Here is a 27469-nt window from a genome sequence, read left to right as displayed (position 1 = left end):
GTATACCTAAAAAATCATATACTCTGTGTGCCTTAACCTTATTAAATAAAATGTAGTCACTGAAATGAATTAGAAACTGTCACCTTAATAATGAAATATATTTACTTTAGAAAAGAGAAGAGTTAATATAAACATGTGCAGTAATTTTTTCTCATTTGCATTTAAAATGTAATTCTCAGTTGCGTTTATACTCTTGTATTCAAAGTTACCTTGCTTTTATCTAAACTGCAATATAAGTATAATTAGAAATCATGTACTTACATTCTTTTATATTTGTAGTATTATGTGCACAACTGACTCATATTAAATGTGCAACATAGAACTATGGGGGTCATTACGACCTCGGCGGTCTTTTCAAAAGATCGCAGAGGCCGCGGGAGACAGAATACCGCCATTGCCGGCAGTATTTCTGTCTCCCTATTATGACATTGCCGCTGGGCCAGCGGAAATGTCACATCAACATTGCAGCCGGCTCGTAATAGAGCCGGCGGCAATGGTGATTTGCAGCGGGTGCAGTAGCACCCGTCGTGCATTTCACTGCCCGAAATTCGGGCAGTGAAATGCGTGACGGGGCTATGCATGGGGGCCCCTGCACTGCCCTTGCCAAGTGCATGGGCAGTGCAGGGGCCCCCAGGGGCACCCCAAGTCCCCTTACCACCGGCCTTTCCATGGCGGTGTGTACCGCCATGGACAGGCCGGCGGTCGGGACTCACCGCTGCCCTGGGGATTATGACCGCCAGGCGGAATCCTGGCGGGAAAATGGAGGGGCCGGCGGTATGGCCGTGGCAATTCCGCCACAGTCATAATTGCTGGCGGAACACCACCAGCCTGTTGGTGGTGTTATTGGCGGTGTTACCGCCCACATACCGCCGGCCGCCAGGGTCGTAATGACCCCCTATGTGTTTAAACTTACATGACTAGGCCTGAATATCCTTCGACATGAAATGTTAGTTTCCATTTCTGCTTGCATGTTGTTTTCTTTGTAGGATTGTTCACATGAATTGTTAGCTTGAGAATAGATGTTACACCGTACTAGCGATAAAGAGCTTGAGAAATAGACCTTGAAGATGAACATGGAGAAACAAAGGCCCTCATTATGACCCTGGGGAGGTGGCAGTCGGACCACTGCCAATGTGACGGTCCGACAGCCGCATTACAACTGTGGTGGTAGCACCGTGGTCGGACTGCCAGCATCGCCACTATTCTGCCACAGGACAGACTGGCAGTGCTGGAGGTCCTAATCCATGCTGCTCTGGGGATTACGACTCCCCTCTCTGTCAGTGGCAGAGACGGGGTGAAGAGGGCCCCAGGGGGACCCCTGCAATGCCCATGCATTTGATATAGGCAGTGCAGGGGGCCACCTGGCCAGCCCCATCACGATGTTGACTGTCTGCTTTGTAAAAATCGGGACGGGTGCTTGTGCACCCTACGCACTACAGCATTGCCGCCGGCTTTATTATGAGCCGGAGGAAATGCTTTAGGCTGTTTTCCACTGGCCCAACTCGTAATAGGGCTCGGGGGAGGCAGCATGCCCTTTGGGACTTCAGTGGACAGGCTTTTCTGTCTGCTGAAGTCATAATCGACCCCAAAGTGTTAACTGACAGTCTCTATTCAGTTATGTAGTGAGAAGCCACAAGTGTCCAAGGCTGACTTCACCTTTACCAATAATTTCTTTCAGTTTGACCAGCAGTTATTTTTTACAGATAAAAGGAACAGCCATGGGCTTTTCCTTTTCTCCAAATTTTGCGAACTTAACAATGGGCTGGTTTGAACAGAGAATATCATGGGCAGAAGAAAATGAAAGATTCCAGCAGAAAGACATCAGCTGGTTAAGATTCATTGAGGATCTATTTCTAATTTGGGATGGCACAGAAATTTAATTTAAGGAATATTTTAATGTTTTGAACAATACTGTTGCCAAACTGCAATTCACTTATGAAATCAGTGACACACGAGTGACGTTTCTGGATACAGAAATCTATATAAGAGAAGGAGAGATACATACCACATTACACAGAAAATCTACTGCCACAAATTCAGTGTTACATGCCAATAGTTTTCACCAACCCAATACTAAATGGAACATACCATATGGCGAATTCTTACAGATAAAAAGAATTTGTTCAGAATCTGGAGAATTTGCTAAACATATGAAGGCCTCAGAAGAAAGATTTATCTCCAGACAATATCCCAGGAAATGTATTAATAAGGCAAAACAGCGAGTGGAAAAGATTTCGAGAACAGAATTAGTTCATAAAAAAACTTCTGTGTTGGAAGGTCAATCGGAGGATCCTATACGTTTCATCACAACATACTCCAATAATGTCTTCCAGTTACGGAAGATTCTAACAAAACACTGGTCTATTCTCCAATTGGATCCTATAGTAAAGGAGATTATGGGAGACTTTCCTCTAATGACTTTTAGAAGAGCACCAAATTTGCGGGACAGAATCACAAAAAGTCACTTTAGCTCTCAGACAAGGGGCAACTGGCTCAAAAAAAACAGGTTTCTGGAAATGTGGCAATTGCAAGGCTTGCAAAATTGCGAAAAACACTAAGGAATACACCATTGGTAATGGTGTCACGAAAAGCATTAAACAACATATCACTTGTAAGAGCCGGTTCACAGTATATGTTATTGAATGCCCCTGCGGTTTAAAGTATGTTGGGAGCACCATATGTGAAACAAAGAAAAGGATCCTTGAACATATTCGTGCCATCGTCAACACAGACAGAAGTTATGCCACAGCTAAGCATATGGAGTTGGCACATGATAGCCAATGGGAAACAATGACTTTTAATGCGATTGACCATGTCCCCATAAGTGAACGAGGAGGGGACAGAGAAAAGAGACTACGACAATTGGAGTCTAAACACATCTTGGAGATTCGAACCTTGACCCCTCTGGGGATGAATCAGGATGAGGAGTTATTTGTACATTTGTAATTTTACATGGCAGCCATTGCAAATAATCATAAAACACAGTTTTTTCTATTTTCTATTTTCTATTCTGTAGCACTTGCAGCTAATATTCAGTTTGGTTAATATTTTAGTTTTTTTATTATGGGGGGAGACACAGACAGTATGTCACGTACGCACATTTATGAGGTGTATCAACATATTGATTAAATTGGTTTTGTTTTGCGGTAACTACAACTCCCAGAATGCAGCATTATAAGTTTATAGTGCACTAGTTAATAATCAAACTTATTTGGAAATTATGGGTGAGTTTTAGTTGTGCAGACTGCAGTTATTAAACTTAACAAGCAGAGAGAAGTAGTTTCAAAGTGCAATTAGAAATATGTTGAGTCTTAATGAGTTGTTATCTGTAGATATCAATGTGGAAACAGAAACTCCCTACCGGAAATGCCCGTGATCAAGGTCTCTCAGACCGAAACGCATTGGGCGGGTGATTGTTGAGCTGTAAACGAAGTTAACGGAGCCTGAATAAATAAATTTTGTGAAATAAGAGATCCCGGAGTACGGTCGTTCGTGAAGTATTTCATGAATGTTGTTGATATATATATATATATACATATATATATATATATAAAAGACCCAGCATCATCCATATGTTTGGTTCAGAAAAAAAATTGTTGTCTTTTTTGAATGATTTACTTCATCAGAATGAAAAGTCATGAACTATTGGATCCATTTTACTTCTTTATTGATCCATTCAACATTTAATAGCCAACGCGTTTCGTCCCACCGGACTTCTTCAGGGCTACAAAAATACAAAAAACACATAAAACTGTGGTATCCCAATAGGAAAATAATCTATCAATATCTATAGAACACTCTATTTGTCACCACAATCGTTAAAATCTTAAAACTCAAATGCCGTGTAGTTCTAAAAACTGCACATCGATTCTTAATATCGTTAGTTTCAAACTTAATCCAATATAAATGACAAAATAATTGTAAAAAAAATAAATTAATATGACATATTTCACAATCATTATAAACTTATAAGCACATATTTATTTGTAATTCGTACATAATTCTTTTTCATTTAGGTTTCTTTTAAATAGTGAGTAATTTAATATATATATGAGACTAAGTAGTTACATTACCATTCCTACATATTTCTCATTCTAAGTCTTGTTCTTTGTAAAACTATAATTCTTTTTAAGTATTTTTCCATTGTTCGTCTTTTTATATTTTGCAATAAACATATTCGTTTTGTGATATAGACACTTTAATAGTTATGAAACATTAAGTCATGTATTACAAGTATCATATTTATGGATTACAGGCAATAGAGAAAAAGAGACCGCCTAATCAACACAATCTAATAAATATACAAGAGTTATCTGTTACACATCCTCACAAAAACGAACGCAGAGGCTGCCATCTTAATGAGGCCGCCATCTTAATGTGATCTAGAGTATTAATCCTTCTAAAGAAAAAGAATTGTATTTCTTAAATTAAAAGTGACCCATTCATAAATTCAAGGCAGACTGTATGTACTGTTATGTGATCATTAATTTCATATTTATAAATCATAACTAATTAAGAAGAAGAAAGGCCACCTTTTTAGCACAGTCTAATATGGGTATAAATCTTTGTGTTGAATTTACATGTTATACCTCACCACAAAAACAAATACAGGAGTCGCCATCTTAGTGCGGTCACTTGTGAGAGTGGCGAAATTGACATAAAAGGATTGAGACCTTTGAGAGTCAAGAAAGAGACCGCCATCTTGGTGTAGTTTGATAAGTATCATTGTTTTTTTTTTTAAAAACAGGTCATCAGCTTACCACAGTCTAACGAGGATTTACGATATATAACCTCTGTTCTCAAACAATAATTGATACTCTGTGTAACCATACAATTGAATTAGACCATGGTAAGCTGATGACCTGTTTTTTTTAAAACCCCCAATGTTCGTATCATGGCCCTCGGAACTTCATTGTCTTTTCAATTTCGTTCTTGTTATCCAAATTACATTAAGATGGCGGTCTTCATATGCCATATGACGTCTGTATTTAGTGTTCAGCTTACACTCTTTATACTACAATTTACATACCTACCAAACTGCACCAAGATGGCGGTCTCTTTCTTGACTCTGAAAGGTCTCAACCTTTTATGTCAAATTCGCCACTCTCACAAGTGACCGCACTAAGATGGCGGCTCATGTACTTGTTTTTGTGGTGATGTGTAACATGTAAATTCAACACAATGATTTATACCCGTATTAGACCGCGCTAAAAAGGCGGCCTTTCTTCTTCTTAATTATTTATGATTTATAAATATGAAATTAATGATCACATAACAGTACATACAGTCTGCCTTGAATTTATTAATGAGTCACTTTTAATTTAAGAAATACAATTCTTTTTCTTTAGAAGGATTAATACTCTAGATCACATTAAGATGGCGGCCTCATTAAGATGGCAGCCTCTGCGTTCATTTTTGTGAGGATGTGTAACATATAACTCTTGTATATTTATTAGATTGTGTTGATTAGGCGGACTCTTTTTCTCAATTGCCTGTAATCCATAAATATGATACTTGTAATACATGACTTAATGTTTCATAACTATTAAAGAATCTATATCACAAAACGAATATGTTAGTTGCAAAATATAAAAAGACGAACGATGGAGAAATACTTAAAAGAATTATAGTTTTACAAAGAACAGGACCTAGAATGAGAAATATGTAGGAATGGTAATGTAACTACTTAGTCTCATATATATATTAAATTACTCACTATTTAAAAGAAACCTTAATGAAAAAGAATTATGTATGAATTACAAATAAATATGTGCTTATAAGTTTATAATGATTGTGAAATATGTAATATATATATTTTTTTTTTTACAATTATTTTGTAATTTATATTGGATTATGTTTGAAACTAACAATATTAAGAATCGATGTGCAGTTTTTAGAACTACATGGCATTTGAGTTTTAAGATTTTAACGATTGTGGTGACACATAAAGTTTTCTATAGCTATTGATAGATTATTTTCCTATTGCGATACCACAGTTTTATGTGTTTTTTGTATTTATGTAGCCCTGAAGAAGTTCGGTGGGACGAAACGCGTTGGCTATTAAATTTTGAATGGATCAATAAAGAAGTAAAATGAATCCAATAGTTCATGACTTTTCATTCTTATTAAGTAAATCATTCAAAAAAGACAACAATTTTTTTTCTGAACCAAACATATGGATGATGCTGGGTCTTCTATATTTATTTTACTATAAAAACCAAGGTTTTTTCTGAGGCCTAAGGGGTTGGTCCTCGTGATCCAAGCACCATATGATTTAACCTACTTGAAGTATACAAAGTAAGGGCAGCACGCTCCACCTCAACCCTTTCCTTATTGGATCTTGAATTAATATATATATATATATATATATATATATATATATATGTATATATATATATATATATATATATATATATATATATACATATATATATATATATATATATATATATACAATTGTCCTACTATGCCCTTCTGTTCAAGTGCACTATTTCTGTATGGATGGCTACTTTGTGTATTAGAAGAAGCCATTACTCACACAGAAGGGAGCCAGTGGTTGAAGTAGGCTGACCCATTTCCCCATGCTGTAAGCTGAAGCAAATTGTGAATGACACTACCTCAGACTAATGGATGCAGAGGTCTGACTGGAAGCCCTGCGTGTTTGTATGACAATGCCTGGGCTCTCCAAGAATTAGCTAACACAAGAATAACATTTGTAGGTATATAATGGTATTTAGTGTTATGTTATGTTATGTTATGTTATGTTATGTTATGTTATGTTGATTGCTTGCATTCCAGTCCACCTCAATACATTCGGGGGATTGTGAGAGGTGCTAATTAGGTATCATGAGCTAGAGAAGAAGGGCACAGCTGACAGGGAATGATGTTGTACTTAGTTTTGAGAATTGAATGATTCCTCTAATTATGCTCATGTTTTTAGCTAAATATTAATAGTGTCAGTGTACAGGTGAGTTTCTGTGTCGGAGCGGGACTGGGACGTATATTGGAATCAGTTAAAGATTGGACTACAGCACACCACATTAAAGTTCAACATGGCCTAAGAAAGTAAGACATTTTAAAAAAGGAGAGTCCGGAAAAAGCATTGATATGTGCCTTTTTTTCAAGTCCCTCAATCTCATGTCACTTATATCATATGCACCATCACATAGTATTTTCTGATATACCTTCTAGGATTAAGACAAGTGGAAGGGCTTACTGGAATCCATATTGTATTGTAACCATTTATTCTGAACATAATGCATAGACATTTGTGTTGTACAGAAATGTGGCCAATTTCCAAAGGCATTTATGAGTGCATGTAGGAGTATTAGAGAAGTACTAATTTACATACTCATAAACTGCTTTATGATTAGGCCACATTGAGTCCACATCTCTCGTACAACAACAACATATGTAACTTCAAGTGTGGTACCTGGTCCCACAAACTAGGTATTGTATTTGTTTTTTCTATGCTTAAATAACTCAGGTGTGATTGTCAGATTCTAGAAATACTTATGTATGCCTAGAGACTGGTAGTTTCCAAAATCTACTTCATGGTAAATATACACATATATTTTGCATCTAAATTGTTTAGCTGCAGTCTATAGTTGGTGGTAATGCTTTTGCTTTCCTTCTTTTTTCAGTTTTCACTGTAGAAATGCAAAACAATCTTTAGGGTTTGGAAGTCGGAACCCAAAGCCCATGTTTGCACATTTCCTTCAACTGATCTTTTTCATGTAAAAATTCAAACTAAAAGTAATGTATTAAAAACTAGAAATGTGTGCATTGTGAATTAGCAATACTAATCACTGGTAAGATAACACCTACTAAATGCATTGTTGATAGTGCATGATATACAGATAATAATATCCTCTGTCTTCTGTTTTGTCTATTTAAGCAGTCTGACATCTCTGACACTCCCGCTGATAACAAGAAGCTGTGTCTGGAAGACACCTCAACATTGCGCCTGTTACCACCCTGTATTTCTCCAATACCTAATCACAGATTATCCAGCAGTAAAGAGTAAGTTGCGGAAATGTCAATCTGCTTTCAAAAAGTTGGAATGCCTTTCTATTTTGAGTATAGAAGTTTATCATAATGCCATTTGGTTACCTAATTATTGTAAGAGACCATTGTGTATCACTTCACACTTTAAAAGTGCAGGCTTACGCTTCCCGAAAACTGTTCATAGAACTGCTCATTCAATGGAGACAGAAGGAAAATGAACACCATAATTCAAAAAGTGTGTCATTGCAACACTTCCCACTTGCAGGGGAATAGTGTTATAAAAAAAAGGTAATAAGAAATCAACAATAAAATACAGAAGCAGAGGGATGGTTAGCTGTTCAAAAAGTGGAAAATCTGCAGACTAAATTTGTCAATGGGTAAAAACATTCTAACAATTTAATACATGCTAACCACCATTATTAGCACTAAGCGACTCATTACAAGTTCTGTGCTAATTCCAATGGGTCCATTAACAGATGTTTCTAGTTCATCAGGATTAAGAGGTCAGCAGTAACTACTCTGAGGTGATGAAGTTACTGATTCCCCCAGTAACTTCCCATATTTGATGGTACTCTCACAGTGACCACTTTTAGACGAAATCATTGCACTTCCTGTGGTTGTCGTAGTAATCAAAGTTTATCCTCCCTTGTGTGCTGGTGTGGTGTCACCTGCTGATCAAGGGTGCCCTCAGAGAAAGTATAATTGCAGTGCACCAAAATTTGCTATAGTGTCTCCCACTGCATGCCTTATCGTCGCCTATGGGTTCTGAATTTACATTAAATATCTTTGAGTGTTTCTGCTTACTTCATAGATAAAATACCCCTGATCAAGGAATGGGGGGGAGCTGAAATGAATCGGGCATACACCTAAATGATTTTGTAAAAAGAAAATAATATGCAAAAACAGAAACACTCTAAAATTGAGTTATTCAGCAATGAGACTTCCAAATAAAAACGTATGTGAGAACTTGAAACACTCAGATTTTCTTACTGTTTAAATCACTGGAAATTTAGTCTTAATCTTAAACACATATAGGGGACCATAAGGACTGTGGGGGGAGACACTATACCAAATTTTGGTTCAGTATAATTATACACTCTCACAGTGACTGCATAAACTGCGGCAATTAACTCCACTGCTAGTATCACTGATGCTCCCAATATTGATAATTTCAGAGAGGGGATAAATTCAGGCTAAAATTTGGGCCCTCATGATAAAATATTTACTTCAGTTTAGAAGCAACTGTAGGCTATTTAGTTCACACTGCTGAGCTATTTACAGCTGTACGAAATTGGGTTGTTGGTTGACTGCGGTGTGAGTCCTAGTCAAGCAGCAACCACAGACTTTGTCAGGGTAAGGCACAGGCAAACATCAAATTAACATGTGCACAACTCCCTGGTAGCTTGCTACAGAACAGTCAGTCTTAACTTAAAGGCAACGTGCAAAGTATTTGTGCAACACTTCAAACAGCAACACAGTGAAAACACCATAAAAGGCATCCACAACAGATTTAGAACAACAGAGCAGACGTTAATAAATAAAACAAGACCAAAACAACAAGAATCCATTTAGCAGATCCAGAGATATTGAATTTGAACATTTTAAGAGAAAATAGCGCCAAAAGCCAACTATGGTGATCTAGTTGTGCGCGACCGAGACAGAGTCACAAGTTCAGGTCTACGGTGTTGGATCTTGGGCCAGCTATAGGGACCCAGTTAAACCAGCTGAACAGAGTACCTTAATTTTGGTTTGCAGAGCAATCCGTGGACTGTGTCGAAGATGCGTTGGGCAGTTGAAGTGATTCCTTCTGAGATGCAGTGAGACTGCAGTGTGAAGTCCTGCTGCATGAACATTGAGGCCCTCATTATGACTTCAATGGACGGAAAAGCCCGTCCACCAAAGCTGTGCGGTCAGAAACCACCGGTGCGGTGACCTGACCGTGAGGGCTATTATGAGTTTCCCGCTGGGTGGGCAGGCAGAAACAGAGTATAGCTTTTGAATGGTGGCAACAGTAAAAAAAAAAAGAACCAAATTACCTCAAATATCCGAATTCTGCTTGTTAAGCAAGCAATTAAGACCAAAGCAAGGACATTAGTGGTAACTAGAAATGGTATGTGGGTCATATAAATTGTATTCTATCTGCATTAATATGTAACATATGGAAACTTTGGGCTACATAGATAAAAAAACATGAAGGATAAAAGATAACACCGACTCTAATTCCTTTCTCAACAGATTCCGTTAAATACTTAGGGCCTACCGTCAATGCCACACTGGCAGTCGGACTGCCGAACTCCAGGTGGTCTGACTGCCACATTACGATCCTGTTGGACTGTCTTCCCTGTCTGTAATATGGTTCCCGATGAGATGACTGGGGTCGGAGCTGTGGTCAGCCATGGCGAGGCCTAGTTCAGTGCCACGGTGTTGATCACAAGTCCAGTTTCCACCAGCCTTTTCATGGCGGGGACCCCACATGAAAAGGCTGGCAGACGGGGGGCTCTGCACTGCCCATGTCTATGTGAGTTTAGTTCTGCTCTGGTTCAGACTTCTGGCAAGCGTTTTGCCTTCCCATTGTACTGAAGGGCTGCTTTTTGCTGTCACATATACATTCTGCTTCAAGGACATGCATTATTCCTGCATTTTGTACAGCATTCTGGCTGCACCACTGATTAAAACGTCTAACTAAATTACAATTATCCAATTCGCCTTGCCAAATTAAACCATTAAGATCAAATAATTATTGCAATGAATTCGTTTTGAACATGCGACCACTTGAGCTTTAACAGCCCAAAGCTAAGTGATAACTCCGTTAACTAATGCACATGAAACAACTCACTCCAGAGAGTAAGATAAACTGTCCTCTCAAGTTGAGGGACTGAAAAACAGTTCGGAATATTGTATACACAGTGCCCTGTCCATTTACTATAGGATGGAAGAATAACTGGGCCATGTTTTTTAAATATTCAGAAGGAATAATCTAAAGAGGCATGACTTGTCCAGCCATAACAGAACAATTTTCATACAGCTAATTTTGGCAGAAGCTTTCGAAGAAAACCGTTTTATGAATACAGGTTAGTGGTCGGCGTTTTGGATGCGGCAGTTTATGGCATTTGAGTTGTGTCAGTAAAACCTTTTGCTTTTTTCGTTTTTTTTGTTATTGGGGGACATGTGCATGCAACGTGGCTTTCTCTGGTGAACACAATAATAGCAGTAAAAGAAATGTACAGCTTTGATTTCTGTAAACCTCTCCCAAAATAGATGAGCATAGAAATTAAGCGCACATTTTAGCTTTTGGTACCAGATGACTGAAAAGGTGTGGGGTGATACCACAGGTGGAATTAACGATTCGGCCCGTAGCTCCACACTATTTCTTTTTGTAATTTTTAATTCAACATTCCATTTCTATATAACTTTCTTATGCCACTTGTCTTGGTTGAAATTCTCCAAAACCGTTTTTAGTCTTTGATAAGGTGCACAGCTGCATGCCATGGTCATTGAGAAGACGCACCTGCCTTACAACATGCGGTGCTCTTTGTTACCTCTAGAATTAGCACTAAAAGAACAACAAAAAAAAGAGAAGAGAAGCTGCTCCCCCCGCCACTGTCGCCACTCATGGATGAGCCAGTCAGCAGGAGGCACTCAAGCGGTAATACCTCCCTCATTCAGGAGGACAGCAGTACCACATCATTGATGTGCAGCAGTGTATCCTCTTCAAAACACTGGAAAAATGAGAGCAACGCGTCTGACCACAAAGGAATCGATGTGAGCACCTATTCTGTTTTCTTCAATGTGCATGTTTCTTTTTAAAACTGTGAATGTAATGTGAACCTTTTACTGTGAAAACGTCAGGGTCATCGAATGACATGGAGAAAAGAACACCTTGGCCATAGATTCTGCAGCATAGCGTTATAGTTTATCTTGGAGAATAGCTATACATTTTCACACATCGAACTATAAAGCTGTGAAATCACTCACTACTGTATTCCAGTGCTCCGTTTTACAATAATCCATAGAAGTAAGAGACTCAGTGGCCTGTGTAAGTGGGCCACCATCACAGACATTGTGGGTAAGTCAAACAATTCCTGCTTCTCGTTTAACACCAAACAATACTGCTGATATTAAACGCTATAGAAAGATGAAGTGAGCACAAGAGAGCACACGAAGCTAATGACAGGAAGTCAGGCAATGTAAGCAGAGAGCTGGATCAGCAAATGCAACCACTTGGCTGCTAAGCCTCCTCCCCCTACTGATGATCATGTTTTTTGGAAGTTTGGGTCTGTTTCTGATTAAGGCTTTATGGGCCCAATGTACAACGCTTTTTTGCTGTCGCAAAAGGCAAAAATTGCAGTTTGCACCACAAAAAGGCCAGGTATGATGTACCACCCCTATTTTGTGAGTCGTTACACAGTTACTGACTCCCAAAATAGGGATTCCAACTTGCAGTTATGAAGGGGCGTCCACAGGGCCTCCCTTCCTAATTCGGATTCACTGTGGCATGTATGATTGTTTTGTGACCGTGAATGCAGTCGCAAAACAACCATAGTTAACACCAATGTCAAAATGGTGTTAACTCATTTGCAAATGGAAAGGGGTCCCCATTGGACCCCTTTCCCTTTGTAAATGCATGCAAAAATATTTTTTCAGAGCAGGAAGAGGTACCACGGACCACTGTCTACTCTAAAAAATAAACAGAAAACTTTTAATTTTTCTTTTAGAAATGCATCCCATTTTCATTCATGAAAAATGGTCTGCATTTAAAAAAACAACTTTATTGAAAAGCAGTCACAGACATGGTAGTCTACTGAGCACAGCAGGCCACCATCCCTGTGGGTGCCGGCCATTCCCATTGGGATCCCAAATTGCAGCCTATCGCAGTAATATGAAGTAGGCCATTTGCGACCCCATTGGGAATTGCTAAAAGTGTCTAAGACACATTTGTACTTTTCATTTGCAAGTCTTTAATTGCAATTCGCAATGAATTGCAAGTAGAGACTCGCAAAATGAAATGATCATACATCTGGCCCTATATGTTGGTTTTTCCACAAAAGTATCCAGGCCAAATGAGCATGCTAGTTTCCCACACATTCAGATTCTGAAGATACTCAGGCCCTCATTCTGACCTTGGCGGGCGGCGGAGGCCGCCCGCCAAAGTCCCGCCGTCAGGTTACCGTTCCGCGGTTGAAAGACCGCGGCGGTAATTCTGACTTTCCCGCTGGGCTGGCGGGCGGTCGCCTTCAGACCGCCAGCCAGCCCAGCGGGAAAGAGGCTTCCACGATGAAGCCGGCTCGGAATCGAGCCGGCGGAGTGGAAGCCGTGGAAGCCGTGCGACGGGTGCAGTTGCACCCGTCGCGTATTTCACTGTCTGCGCAGCAGACAGTGAAATACATGTAGGGGCCCTCTTACGGGGGCCCCTGCAATGCCCATGCCAGTGGCATGGGCACTGCAGGGGCCCCCAGGGGCCCCGCGACCCCCCCTACCGCCATCCGGATCTCGGCGGTCCGACCGCCGGGATCTGGATGGCGGTAGGGGGGGTCGGAATCCCCGCGGCGGTGCAGCAAGCTGCGCCGCCGCGGAGGATTCAATGGGGCCGCGGTACACTGGCGGGACCCCGCCAGTGGTGCCGGTCCGACCGCGGCTTTACCGCCGCGGTCGGAATCCCCATTGGAGCACCGCCGGCCTGTCGGCGGTGCTCCCGCGGTCCTCCGCCCTGGCGGTCAAAGACCGCCAGGGTCAGAATGACCCCCTCAGTCTGTGTGTTTTCCCTTAGAGGGAAGAGAGAAAATAGCTGAATGGTAGGAATTCGTTTTTTGGGGAATAATGTCCTGTACATGAGAATATGTTTTTTTTTTTAAAGAATGGCATATGCAGATTGTTTTCTTTGCTTTGCTTTGCTAAGATCACACTTTTTCAAGGGTTCAGGAACAAGGTGAGTTGTAAAAATAATCATATTTTTTGGCACAGTTTTTGCAATTTCTCAAGTACCAGTCTTTTTTCCTTTTATTGTGATTTCATCAAATATATGCATTTTGTGGTGGAATTAGGTGTGAAGCCTGTAAATGCAACTGAGTGAAATGTTTCTTAAATGCTTTTTCAGTTTCTTAAAAGTAGAAAACATTCTGAATTTATGCTAAGGCTGATATGGATAGATCACACAAGTTTTACTCAAAGAAACTAATGAAAGACAGTAGGGAAAAAAGAAATATGAGATATTGTTTTCATCAGCATCTTTTTTTCTCAATGATTCTTCTGGATACAGATGTATATATGTATAGTCTATTTGTTCTACGTACACTTTTATTAAAATGTGATTGTGCATCTACAATGCATCAATTCCTATGCCACAATCTAGTGGATTGAGACTCAATGGATACTAACAAAGGTTCTATTATTCTGTGTTCCGATACTTTTGGTGATAAAAATGGTACGCACTTCTGTGGGGGACCTATCACCCACAAAGGAAGGCTTAAAAACCCAACAAGGAAACATCAAGATTTTTAATTCAAATTCACTTATTTTGGCAATGTGGGTAGCAGTAGGTTTTGGGCCCAGACTCGACTGGCGCACAGGCAACCCAACCAACTACACACATCTGTGAAAACTAGATAAGTAGGGAAGTCTAGTGCGGTGTGATGTGCATGGAAGCAAATAGACTTTCTTTCCCAGAATGCCCTGAAAGTCAAACTTTGGCTACAATCATAGATGTTACTTACATTTCTCAGAGGGAAAGTCCCAGAATATGTAAAAGTCCCACCAGCCAGTGTTACCATATGTCTTCTCCTGATAAAATAGTTATCTCACTTTGTGGGTGAGCCTATCACCTGTGACATGAAAGGCCTGAAAGCACTACAAGGAAACATCAATATTTTTCCTATGAAATTTACTCACTGAATCAATGGTTGGCATCTACAGTATTTGGGCCTCTGCATAGCTGGCACCGAGGCAAACCTATCAACTCTTTATATTTCTGAAAATAGGACCCTATAAGTAGGGAGGTTTGTATGATATATATGAATCCAATCATCTTTTCTTTCCCAGAATGCCCAAACTGTGGCTTATAGTACAGTTTTTCCTTACATTTCTCTGAGGTAAAATTCTAGAATCTGTGGAGTTACACAAAGTTCCTGCCACCTAGCATTCCCACACCTTTCTTGCTAAAAACAATACCTGACTCGCGTGTGTGGGCCTACACCTGTAACAGGAACCTATCAAAACTTGGACCATGTGAAGTCAATGTGGAGTCAATGAGGTCATCACATGATTACAGTTTTGGCCTGTTTCTATGAAGTGCAGGTGTTTCCCGTGCCAGAAACATGCATCCTGGGACAGGTTTCGGGGTGTCATCCCTCATCAGCCAGGCTAGCTTTAATCCAGTGGCGCAGTGAGCAAGGGACCCAAGCCTGGACATATCCTGGCCACTTAGGGCACACATAACAATACCACAAAATAAAATGATGGAAAGAGTGTTGAAACTTTTCAAACACTCACTACAAGGGTGCCATGGTGACCAAAACAACAATGGATTAAACCCAGATCGGTGACTGGGGGTGAGTGTTTGAAAATTTTCAGTACTAAGTCCATCATCCTTTTGTGTTGCTAAAGTTCCCTTAAGTGGCCATGCTATGCCCAGACGTGGGTCCCTTGCTCACTATGCCACTGGATTCAAGTTAGCCTGGCTGTTGTGGGGTGACACCCCAAAACCAGTCCCAGGATATTTGTTTCTGGTCTAGGGAGGACCTGGCCTGGCAGTTTGGGCTGAACTGTTGGCATGGGGAGCAGGGTCAAGACTGATTGCATATAGCTGAATCCAAACTGGATGGTGAGCAAAGTAACAATGTTGCCCTAAGTGGCCAGGGTATGCCTCAGCTCCCTAAGGGGTGTTTCCACCGGGCTGACCCATGGAAACGTTGTAATACGATGTTTCTGCTGGCCAGCACGCAGAAAATGTTGTAATGCGATGGGGGTTGAATCCCCCGACTGACGGCAGCCTCACCCCTGCCATATTGACAGTCTCAGCTGCAATGCCACCGAGATTCTAATCAGGCCCTGTCTTCATTGAGTAACAATCACGTGTTAATGTAGCTCTGCAAAAAAGTGTCTTCTTGAGAACCTGGCAACTAGGTGGGGAAGGGTAGAATAGGAAATCTGACTCTAGAGAAAATCCAGCTCATTACAGGATGGACCCTGTTAGTGTAATATGCACCCACTTTCCTCATGACTACCGTAATTTCTTAATGATGCCGCAGATTATTTTTAAATACTTGCAGTGCCCAGCCTAAGTTTTCACCTAAGTGCTTTCTTCATGTAGTTGGACCTCTTGTCTTGATGTAAGGAAAAAAAGATATTAGTACATTGATGGTGCAGCACTTCTTTCACCAACCTTGCATTTTTACTCTTTGCCTCAAAACCCATTCAATGCAACCTTTGTTTTCAAGATGTGATAACGTGGCTTTTTGCATACTACATAGATTTGTCTGTGTGCTCCACCACATGCTTGATAAAAAATAATATCAACATTTCTTTGCTTGAAGTATAGTAGTGATTACCTGCTACATTAAAATAGAAAGTTTTCAATGTAGTGTACACGCAAGTATATTTTTTTGAATCACCCAATCTTTTAAAGAGTATGACAAAATTGTACTTTTTTTAGGATGAAGACTCTCAAAGTAGGCCATCGAGCAGCTTTCTTGACAACAAACAGCCAGAAATGGACACATGGCAAGGAAGGACCACGCTGTCAAATGGAAATTCAGAGTCGACAAGGCCAAAAATATCATTTGACGAAATGTATGTATCTAGTGCAGTACATTGCCTCAAAACATTTCGAATAAAACTATCTGCAGTCGTGTGCGAGTAATACTTTACAAGTTTCATATTTCAGAAATAAGCAACTTCATTCCAATTTTGATTTTTTTATAGATAGGTTTATGAGTCTAGAGCACGGTGAGGCAGCCCAGCAGCGAACGTTCTGTGTCAGAAAATACACAATTAAAATTTCCTGAGACAGAAGAATACGCTCGAGGGCAGAACCAGTGTCATGTAGATAGGTAACTGTCATAAATTTCATTCTGAAGTTTGGAGATGCTAATCCATTGGCCATTAAGAGTCCCAACAACACACCAAAGAGGAAATATTCTGAGCAACGCTTGCAAGGAGGATGGTGGGTGGTTGTTGCTTGCTGCTATATATATTTTTAAATGCTAAGTGTAAGGAATATATTATTGTGTAGAGTTTAACAGAACAGGGGAAGCTTAAGAAGGCAACATTATAATCTACTCTCACACAATTGGCATAATATTAAGTAGTGCCCCAATAAAAATGTATAGAGAAGGATCTAAAGTATTACTTATATTGGCTGCACCGTAAAAATGTAAAGGCAAGGGGCAGAGTGGCATCTGCCAGATTGAGTGGAAGTATCCTGGAGGCTACATTAGACAGAGAAGACAATGTGTTAAAATGTTCAAATAACTAAGTGTAAGTGAACGTTGGTAAATTATGTGACTTTTTCATTTAGGATTCATAATGCAGATTATTATATGCAAGAAGCAAAGAAGCTGAAGCACAAAGCAGATGCACTGGTATGTCTTTTTGATTTTCTTTATTGCATATTGTTTACTTATAGAAGGTGGTAGGGCCGACCATAATGTGAGGAATCAATGGTAACGTGAATCACAAATTAATGATTTGCTTTGTTATTGATGTCTTAGGATAGCCTTACCAGCAGAAAAGCATTACAGTGTATTCTCCTCTGTGTAGTAATGTTGGTGTTGAAAAACTGAACTTTTGAGGTATGTTGCATGTTTCAGTCCACAGTGGTGACTTCTCTAATATTTATTTTATCATCTTGTGTAGCTGAGCCCAAGCAGCAATTCAATCTCCAGAAAAAATCATGTGAGGGGTTAGGTTTAAAAGCAGTTCTTCACAATAGTACTATTGTTAGAAATTGTGTTGTTGATTTACTGGGATGTAAACCTTAGGTAGGAACCACAATCCGAGTCAGGGTAAATGTCAGGCAAACCCTAAATTATCCTCTGCGCACCCTATGGTAGCTTGGCACAGAGCAGTCAGGCTTAACTTTGAGGCAGTGTGTAAAGTACATGTGCAACACTTCAAGCAGTACAACAGTGAAAATGCCTGACAAAATGAATCTAATCCAGTTTAGAAAAATAGATTATAGGTCAATGAATAAAACAAGACCAAAACAACAAACATTCAATAAGTAGAATTTGAGTTATGAAGCTGTAAAGATTAAACTGTAAAATAGTGCTTAGAAGCACGAAGTGTGAATATCTGGTAATGTCGGACCAGGAAAAAGTCAAACATTCAGACCAACCATGAAGCTGTGTGGGCTGGCTACATGGGTGCAGATGGGCCCACTGAACAAAAGTACCTTAAATCCTGGTTACAGAGCATTGCGTTGGTCCTGTACCACACCGTTGAGGAGATGCATTGATTTTCCCCAGGCAGCAATGTTGTCTGTGCCGAGATCCAGTGGCGTTCAGGTGAGGGCTCCATCTGTGTTGATGTCGAGGTGATGCCTTGAGTCTGAAGAGGGCAGAGGCTGCAATATGGTGTGTCCGTGGCATTGTGAAGGCTGTCCTTGATTGGAATGCAGGGACTTTGCATCAAAGAAAGCAACGCAGTGTCAGTTCCGAAAGGCGATGAGCCGATTCTGTTCCACCCAACAGCTGCAATCAATCAATCAATCATTTAAAGAGCAAGGCTAATCACCTGTAGGGTCTCATGGTGCTGTTTGTGGACGTGCTGCTCAGTCAAAGAGCCAAGTCTTGAGGTTCTTCCTGAACTGCTTCAGTAATGCAGTCTGCCTGAGCTTGAGAGGTAGCATGTTTCAAATCCAGGCTGATCGGTAGGGGAAGAATCTTCTTCCTGCTGTGTTTTTCTGGATCTTGGGAACAGCTGCAAGAGCGAGCTGGGAAGAACAGAGATGGCCGTTGGGTATGTAGAAGGCGAGGCAGTGGTTGAGGTATGCTGGTCCTGTGTTGTGCAGTACCTGGTAAGTGTGGATCAGGAGTTTGTATGGGATGCACTTGTTGACTGGAAGCCAGTGTAGATCTCTGGCTGTGTCAGGGAATGGCCAGGATGAGTCTGACTGCTGCATTCTTTGCAGTCTTGAATATAGTTTCTTTGTGATGCTGGTGCAAAGTGCGTTGCCTTAGTCCAGTTTGCTAGTGATGAGTGCATGGGTGACTGTCTTCCTCTTGTCGGAGGGTGTCCACTTGAAAATCTTTTGCAGGAGTCAGAGGGTATGGAAGCATGATGATGAGATGGCATTGACTTGGCGGGTCAAGGATAGAGATTAGTCCACGATGATGCCCAGATTGCGTGTGTGGTCTGTGGGGGTGGGGTGTTTCCCAGTGCGGTGGGCCACCAGGAGTGAAAGGGGTAGAGCCGATTACTAGGATCTCTGTCTTGTCCGAGTTGAGTTTGAGGCAGCTGGCTTCCATCAAGATGGCGACTGCTCTCATCCCATTGTGGAAATTTCTCATGTAGATGTTCAAAAGCATCGGGCTGAGTGAAGATCCTTGGGGTACTCCACACCATATGTCTTTGGTTTCTGACATGAGTGGCGGTAGTCTGACATGCTGTGTTCTTTTGGTGAGGGAGGACCTGATCCAATCCAATGCTTTATCTCTGATGCCGGCGTCGTGTAGTCTGGTGCGGATTCATCCGTTCTGCCCATGCAACAGCAGAGATGCATGAACTCTGTCCAGGCAGCAGGGGATGCATCAGTTCCACTTGAGCAAGCACCTTAGATCCACTTCTAAGGGTTCAGGACTGGGATGACACTACTTGGCACAGCAGTCTTACAGATAGCAGAGTTAAGGAGCAGAGTGGTTGGAAGTCTGTTATGTCCCTAAGAATTCAGATCAGGAGGCCAGCCGACTAGCCCTTGAAGCCACGCTGGGTTCAAGTGTTGCAGGTTTAGTCCTTCTCACCCAGGCAGGGTAACAACAGGCAGCAGGACAGCACAGCAAGGCAGCAGTCCAGAAAGACAGCAGTCCAGCAGAGTGGTGGTCCTTCAGCAGCACAGCAGTCCTTCTTCCTGGCAGAATATTCATAGGTCCAGAACTGTACTGAGTTGGTGGTGTTAGAGGTCCAATACTTATACCCAACTGGGTCTTTGGAATGGTAGAGACTTCAAAGGCCTGCCTTTGAAGTGCACAGAAGCCATGCCCTTACTACCCTGGCTCCAGACTCACTACAGGGGGTTATGCAGCCCTTTGTGTGGGGACAGAACACAGACAATTTAGGTGTAAGTGAGGCTGTGACCAGCTCCAAGATGGCCCTTCAAATCACATTTAAGCTCCTATTGTGTGCAGCTATTTAGGGAGAATACACAAGGCCCAGCTGTCACCTACCCCAGACAAGCGATCAGAGACAGGCAGCAGGCACCAAATGGCTAAAGTCAGAAAATGGCAACTTTCTTAAAGTCGCATTTTCAGAATTGCAATTTAACATCAGACTTCCCAATAAGTTGTGATTTTAAATTATGGTTCTAGAGACAACAGACTTGAAAAGATGATTACTTCCAGATTGCGAATTATACTTAAAATTTTTTAGGTAATTTCAATGTTATCCTATGGGGAAGTATAGGCCTTGCTGTAGTGAAAAATGACTTTGGGAGTTTTTCACTACCAGGACATGTAAAACCTAAAAGTGCATGTCCTCTCTTTTAAATACATTGCATCTGGCCCTCTGGGTTGTCCAGGGCCTACCTTAGGGGTGACATATGTTTCAAGAGGGAAGGTGTGGACCTGGCAAAGGGATTACTTTGCCAGGTCAACTTGACAGTGTAAAACTGCACATACATGCTCTGCAATGGGAGGCCTGAGACATGATAAAGGGCTTCTTCAGTGGGTGGCACAATCAGTGCTGCAGGCCCACAAGTAGCATTTAATTACCAGGCCCTGGACACATGTAGTGCACTTTATTAGGAATTTATACGTAAACTAAATATGCCAATAATGAATAAGTTACCATGTTTAAGGGAGAAAGCACATACACTTTTGCACTGGTTAGCAGTGGTAAAGCTCAGAGAAGAGGAAGAGGTCAGTAAAATGTTGGGGGGAAGACCACATTAAGGGTGTAATGTCTAGCAACTATTAGGAATTTAAGAATACATAGGTATTAGATCTGACATCCTTGGTGTGTTATTATTCCCCCTAATGTTTTGTATTCATGCCTCTGTTTGGCTGAATGCACTTGTTGCTGGCTTTAGAACTCCGTGCACTGTACCATTGCTAACTAGTGGCGGTGCTTTCTCCTTCAACATGTTAAAAGTGGCTTGCACAAAATTGGCACATTAAATTTACCTGTAAATCCCTCATAAATGGTACTATATGCACCGAGGGCCTGTAAGTTAAATGCTACTAGTGTACATGCAGCCCACATCATGCCACCCACTAAAGCAGCCTTTTAAACATGTGCCACTGCAACCTGTATTCTAGACTTGAACTGGCATTTCAACCTGGCAAAATAAGCATTTTTCCAGGCCTAACATTTCCTTTTTAAAACATATAAGTCACCCCTAAGCTACTCTCTAAAGGCTCATAGGGCAGGGTGCATTGTATTTTAAAAGTAGAACATGTGCGCTTAAGTGTTACATGTCTTGGCAGTGAAAACAATTGAACAGCCCTTTTTCACTGTTGTAAGGCCTATCTCTCCCATTGACTAGCACTGGGTTACCTCAATACATTTAAAAAGTGATAACTTTGGATTGAGAGAAGATAGAGGTATACTGTTTGTACTCAGAGAAAATGTAATTTAAATACCCTTTATTGGTGAATTCAGATATTACATCACATTTCTAAAAATGTGGCTTATAGAAAGTTGACATTTTCTTGTCTTAACCAATTTTACCTTCTACCTGTGTCCTGGGTCACATGACTATGAATGGCTCTACTGTTCGGGTTTGTGTAGAGGCAGTGTGGGCCATCCTACCAGGATGGCTGTGGGAGGAGCTGTACCCAGCCTCACTTACATTCCAAGGAACTTTGCTTCCTGCTCCCACAAATAAATCTGAGACCAGGTCTGCCCTGTCTTTTGCCACACTAGATTTCTTGGAGCCTTGACAGGGGAAGGGAAGAACTTTCCGGAACCAGAAGTGTGAATAGGACAGGGTGACACACACACAAATGCTGGCACCTTTGACCTTGACAACTCCTGTGACTTATAAGGGAGGTAAAAAGGCCAGGCACAACACTTGGACAGACCCAGTAAAGGCGATTTGGGTTACACTTAAAGAGACTTAAAGAGAAATAAATATGTCCAGCAGACCCAACCTGGAGGTTCTAGAAATGGATGGCTTCCTCCAAGATCATATATGTTGTTGAAGCTGTCTTTTGATTATCATGTTTGAAAAAGCTGTAAGTGAATATGTTCCACTTCTCGAACACAGAGGTCCACAAATCCTTGGTGGCCAAGTCAGGATACAGGCTCCTATAATTTCAGAACAACATCCTCGATACAGAGATTCAAGGCAGAGAGAATAATACATTTCTCTATGCTTACAGTGCAGGCAGTAGATCTTGTAGCAAACAAGGAGTGTTCCTGCCCCTCTTTGGTTTAAGTCTAGTTTAGCATACTATTGGACTGTATTGCCTTATTGCCTGTATTAAACGTTTTGCCTTCCTCCTTCCTATTTTGTGGGGTTCATTGTTGCTGGCTTTAGGACTCTGGGCAAGAGGAGCGCAAGAGGAGACTAACTGGAATGCTGGATTCTTTGGATCCTCATAAGAACGGCAGACCCTCCCTTCTGGCAAATACAATCCTTTACAAGGAACAAGCAGATTAAACATTGGGCTGGGCCTAGACAGCCTCAAATTAGCTTCAACTTAAATCCTATTTTGGAAAGATGGATCATGTCGCCATGAGGGCAGGGAGTTATTTCCCTCTGAAGTAGTGATGTGACAGTTTATAGGACCAGTCATGTCTCCAATGTTTCCAATATGTACACGATTGTTGGCCTGAATATTAAGTGGAGACAGCTGCTGCAAGAGAGGGATAATTGAAAAGACCTGGCTTGTTAGTAACTTCACTTGTTCTCTAACGTGCTTCAGATCCAACTTTAATGTGCTCACTACCTTGAGAACATCTCGAATTGCTGACTCTCTTTGTGCTGGATGGTCATGAGCCAGGGGAGGATCCTGTTTGCTAGTATTGCAAATCAATTTTCGCAATGTACCATGATGTCACAGGAGTCCACTGTGAGAACAGTGTCCAATATTACTTCGACCCATAGTGGCTGTCTTGAACATAGCCATTGATAGCTGGTTGAGAGCACTTAGCCTGGTCTCTTGTGATGTCCATGCACTGACAGTTTTTTTCTCAAATATTTTTGCCAGTGATTTTCGTTTTGCTTTGGTCTTAAGTGGGACGGAGGGGGGGTTGAAAATAGACTCCACTTTATCTAAGAGCTCATCAATTTCTATCAATCTATAGTCATCTGATGGCTGCTTATATGGTTTCTTAGTCAAGGACACCCCATGGGGAGTCTCAAGGGCCTTCCTTTTCCCCATTGTACTACGTGAGACAAGGGCAACACACATAACTATACAGTAGATGCACAAAAGAGAATTACTTTATCAAAGTCTCCACTTCTGCTTACTGAGCCAAGAGAGGTAGCCCAGCCTGGCCTCTTACCTGAGCATGTGCCTTGACACTCTTAAGAGAGCTTTTGTGAGTGCAGCTCCTCCTCCTGGGCTTCATTATGGATGCTGGGGTTGGCAGTCCCCTCTGGTGTGAAAAATGCGGGTTTTGGTATCCCCATTTAGGAACCTGTCCCCAGAGGAGCTGGTGAACAGGATGGAGGACAGGAAGCTTAAGTCGGACCTTGCAAAACTAGACAAGTAGCAAAAGCCTGCAAAATCTGAGAAGGAGCATGCTCTAGAGTCAGTCACTGCTGTGAGGGACACCAAGGCTAACCACACCATGAGAGTGGAGAGGCCAGTTTCCCTAGAGCAGTATAACAGCCAGATATGTAGGGTGCCCCAGCCCATGGGGAGGACTTTTTCTGCCCTATGACCCTGGTATCTTTGAAGTGGGGTGGGGAGGTTACCCAGAGGAGGGTCATAGTTAGTCCCCATATGCCCATAGACTGCATTCTCGGGAATGAGTGCCGCCTGGTGGCAGGAGAACTGAGAGGGGCAACCACCCAGGGTGTTCGGGCAGTTCCGTTTTTTTCTGTGAGTACCACTCCCAAAAGGGAGGGTACAGGAGCCCAGATAGAGGGGCAGTGTAAGGGAGGACTCACCCTGTCCCCTTGTCAGCATCAGAATAAAGGTCTTGGGTTGATTGGCCAGTATCAGGATACCATCCCTGGACTGGTTGGAGGTAGAATGGAGAAAGGTTGCAGGGCACCTGGGGCTACTGCACCCCTCTCTGAGAAACCACATAGGTCAGAACCCCCTGGATGGACTGGGGCCTGGCTCTTGATAATGGCAGCTGTCAGTGTCCTCTGTTGGTTGCTGTCCTTATGGACAAAGTTTTCCTTTGGGTTGGGAACAGATGTCTGATTCAAGGGGTGGAATGGGCCACATCACTTTGTTGGCATCTGTGAGCAAATTAAGGTTAGGTGCTGCACAGATGAGGTCCACAGGTGAGGAGAAGGGTTACTCATGGGTCAGTCCAGTACATCCGGAGAGCTTAGACAGAGGGGTCTAACTGATTTCCGAGAGGTGTAGAACTGCCAAGTGCCCCTGCACTAGAAGGCCATTGTCCTTGTCTTATCGCCTAAGCATGGAAGCCCATTAAGGTATTGATTAGTCTCCCCCACTCTAGGCTGGAGGGACTTGTGTTGGACTGGGCCCTTTCCGCAGGTTCACCACCAAACATTTCACCTTCTTCCTCCCCTTTATGAGGAATTTGTTTCTGTTGACTTTAGAACTCTGGGCACTTTACCACTGCTAACCAGTGCTAAAATGCATGTGCTCACTCCTTAAAACATGGTAATAGTGCCTTATCCCCCATTGGCATGATTAATATACTCATATGTCCCTAGTAAAGTGCACTACATGTGCCAAAGGCCTGTAAATTAAATGCTACTAATGAGCCTACAGCACTGCTTGTGCCACCCACTTATGTGGCACCTTAAAACTTGCCCCAGGCCTGTCATTGCAGTCTGAATGCAGTATTACCCTGCCATGTGAACTTGGTATTTAAAATCATTTGCCAAACCTTAAGCTTCCCTTTTATTACATATAAGTCACCCCTAAGGTAGGCCCCAGGTAGCCCCCTAAGGTAGGCCTTAGGTATCCCATAGGGTAGGGTGATATATAATTAAAAAGTAGAACATGTGCTTTTAAGTTACTCCCAAATTAGTTTTTCACTACATTGAGGCCCACCCCTCTCACAGGATAACATTAGGGATTCCCTATCATATTTAATCAGCTGTAATATCTGACTGAAATGAGGATAACCTATCATGTTTAGGTTCTATGGTATGATAAATCCTCTTTAAGGGTAAGTTCGGATTTATGGTTGCAATTTCGAAAATGCCACTTTTAGAAAGTTGGCATTTACCTGCTCTTAGCCGTGTGTGCCTGCAGTCTGTCTCCAATACAAGACTGGGATGGGTGACAGCTCGATTTTAAGAATTCTGTTTAGGCATCCACATAAAAAGGGAGTTTATGTGTGACTGATCGTCCATCAACATCCTGATGGGCCATCCTTGCACCTAAATAGACTGTGCCCTCTCCCCACACAAAGGTCTACATACCCCCTGTAGTGAATCTGGAGCCAGGGCAAGAAGAAAGGACCTCTGTGCACTTCAAAGTCCCTTCTTTAAAGTCACCCCCACCTTAAAGGCACAACTGGGTATAAGTGCTGGACTTCTGACCCTACCTGCTCAGTACACTTCTAGACACAAGTCCACTCTGCAAGGAAGAACAGCTGTTGTGCTTAGGGACTGCCACTCTTTCGGACTGTTGCGCTGGAAGACTACTGCCTTTCTGTGCTGTCCTGCTGCCAGCTGCTCTCAGTGACCAGCTAACGACTGGACCTCCATCATTAAACCAAGGTTGACTCCAAGGACTAGCTGACTAGCCTCTTGTTGCAAGACTCAGGGACATCAAAATCTTCCACCCTGCTCCTGTGTTTGGCCCATTGGAAGTGGAGCTAGGTGCTTGCGCCAGCAGAACTGATGCATCCTCTGCTGCAAGAGCAGAATCAACACATTACCACTGTTGTGGGAACAGGACCAGTGCATCACACTCAGAACCAGCACATTGCCACTGCAAGGAGATGATCGATACATCCCTACAACTGCGTTGAGAAACCCGGCGCATCAGCCTTGGAACTGTCACTTCTCCAAACCGGCACTTCATCTTCAGAACCCATGCATCGCTGTGTGGAGCAAATCAATGCATCACCTCGACTGCGGTATCGACACAAACGCATAACTCAGCTGCAACCTGCATCTCGCTGTTGCAACCATTATCAAGGTAATTTTGTTCAGCTGGCCTTGTGTGGTCCCTGTATCTGGCCCATGCTCCATCAAGGTCAGTCTGAACTCTTGACTTTGCCCTGGTGCAGCACGACCACATAAGCCCATAGGTGCTTATTACTTCTAAGCGCTACTTTTACTTTTAAAAATTAATATCTTGACTTCTACTTATTGGATTTTTGTTGTTTTGGTCTTGCTTATTTTTATTAAATTAAGCTCCATTTTTCTAACTAGGTGTGGTATCGTTTTGTGGTGTTTTCACTGTATTACTGCTTGAAGTGTTGCTCAAATACTTTACATATTGCCACTTAAATTAAGCCTGCCTGCTCTGTACCAAGCTCCCAGAGGGTGAGCACAGGTTAATTTAGGGTGTGTATCTGACTCACCCTGACTGGGATTGTGGTTCCTGCTTGGATAGGGTGCATACTCTGCCAAAAAGAAAGCCAACTTGTAACATATACAAATAAAAGAGTATCCTTCAGTGAGAATTAAAATTCTGCCATTTACTGCACCCCTGTTTGCTTCACTATTTAATTTTTCAGTTGCTTTGATGCTGGACGTTGTGTTCGTCGTGAAGCTTGATTCTGATTTATGCCTTCAGTAAGGCCAGTAAGAGGTGCGAGTGAAACTTAGCTCTCCATCAAGAATGTGTGACGCTATTGAAAGATCTCGGCTGCAACCATGAATTTCATTAACTCACTACATATTAATTATATACAAAATATTCCATATTTCAGAAGTCTAAAAAATAAACCCAGGAACTCACATACAATTACAAATTTGATTGATTCTGGCCAGATTACCTTAGTCTGTCACTTTGGTACTGTTTTGTTTTACCATATCTGAAATCTATTTTAATATGCTGCGGGGCTTCAAGAATTTTCTAAACTGACTTGTGTAATTTACCCTCAAAATGGCAAGCTGTCACATATTAGCATTGCTGACTTGCTTTGGTTACTTATCACTATTACGACAGAGTAAAGGTTCCATACCAGTGTCAGA

At 41.8% G+C, this 27469-nt stretch overlaps 1 protein-coding gene across 3 annotated transcripts in view; it reads left to right on the top strand.

The window, feature by feature from the left end:
- The window catches only part of AFF2 (ALF transcription elongation factor 2), a 928871-nt gene that overhangs the window by 818425 nt on the left and 82977 nt on the right, over positions 1-27469 (top strand). For 2 of the 3 annotated variants that reach the window (XM_069212415.1, XM_069212418.1), the window contains exons 12-15: positions 7898-8022; positions 11553-11769; positions 16655-16791; positions 17519-17582. In XM_069212415.1, coding sequence (XP_069068516.1) covers positions 7898-8022; positions 11553-11769; positions 16655-16791; positions 17519-17582 — 543 coding nt within the window. The remainder of the gene's footprint in view (positions 1-7897; positions 8023-11552; positions 11770-16654; positions 16792-17518; positions 17583-27469) is intronic. The other variant, XM_069212416.1, reaches the window with a different exon arrangement.

Source organism: Pleurodeles waltl, chromosome 2_1 (assembly GCF_031143425.1).
Source record: "Pleurodeles waltl isolate 20211129_DDA chromosome 2_1, aPleWal1.hap1.20221129, whole genome shotgun sequence".
Taxonomy (NCBI): domain Eukaryota; kingdom Metazoa; phylum Chordata; class Amphibia; order Caudata; family Salamandridae; genus Pleurodeles; species Pleurodeles waltl.
The sequence above is the reverse complement of the archived record's forward strand: the minus strand, read 5'-3'. Positions and strand labels throughout refer to the sequence as shown.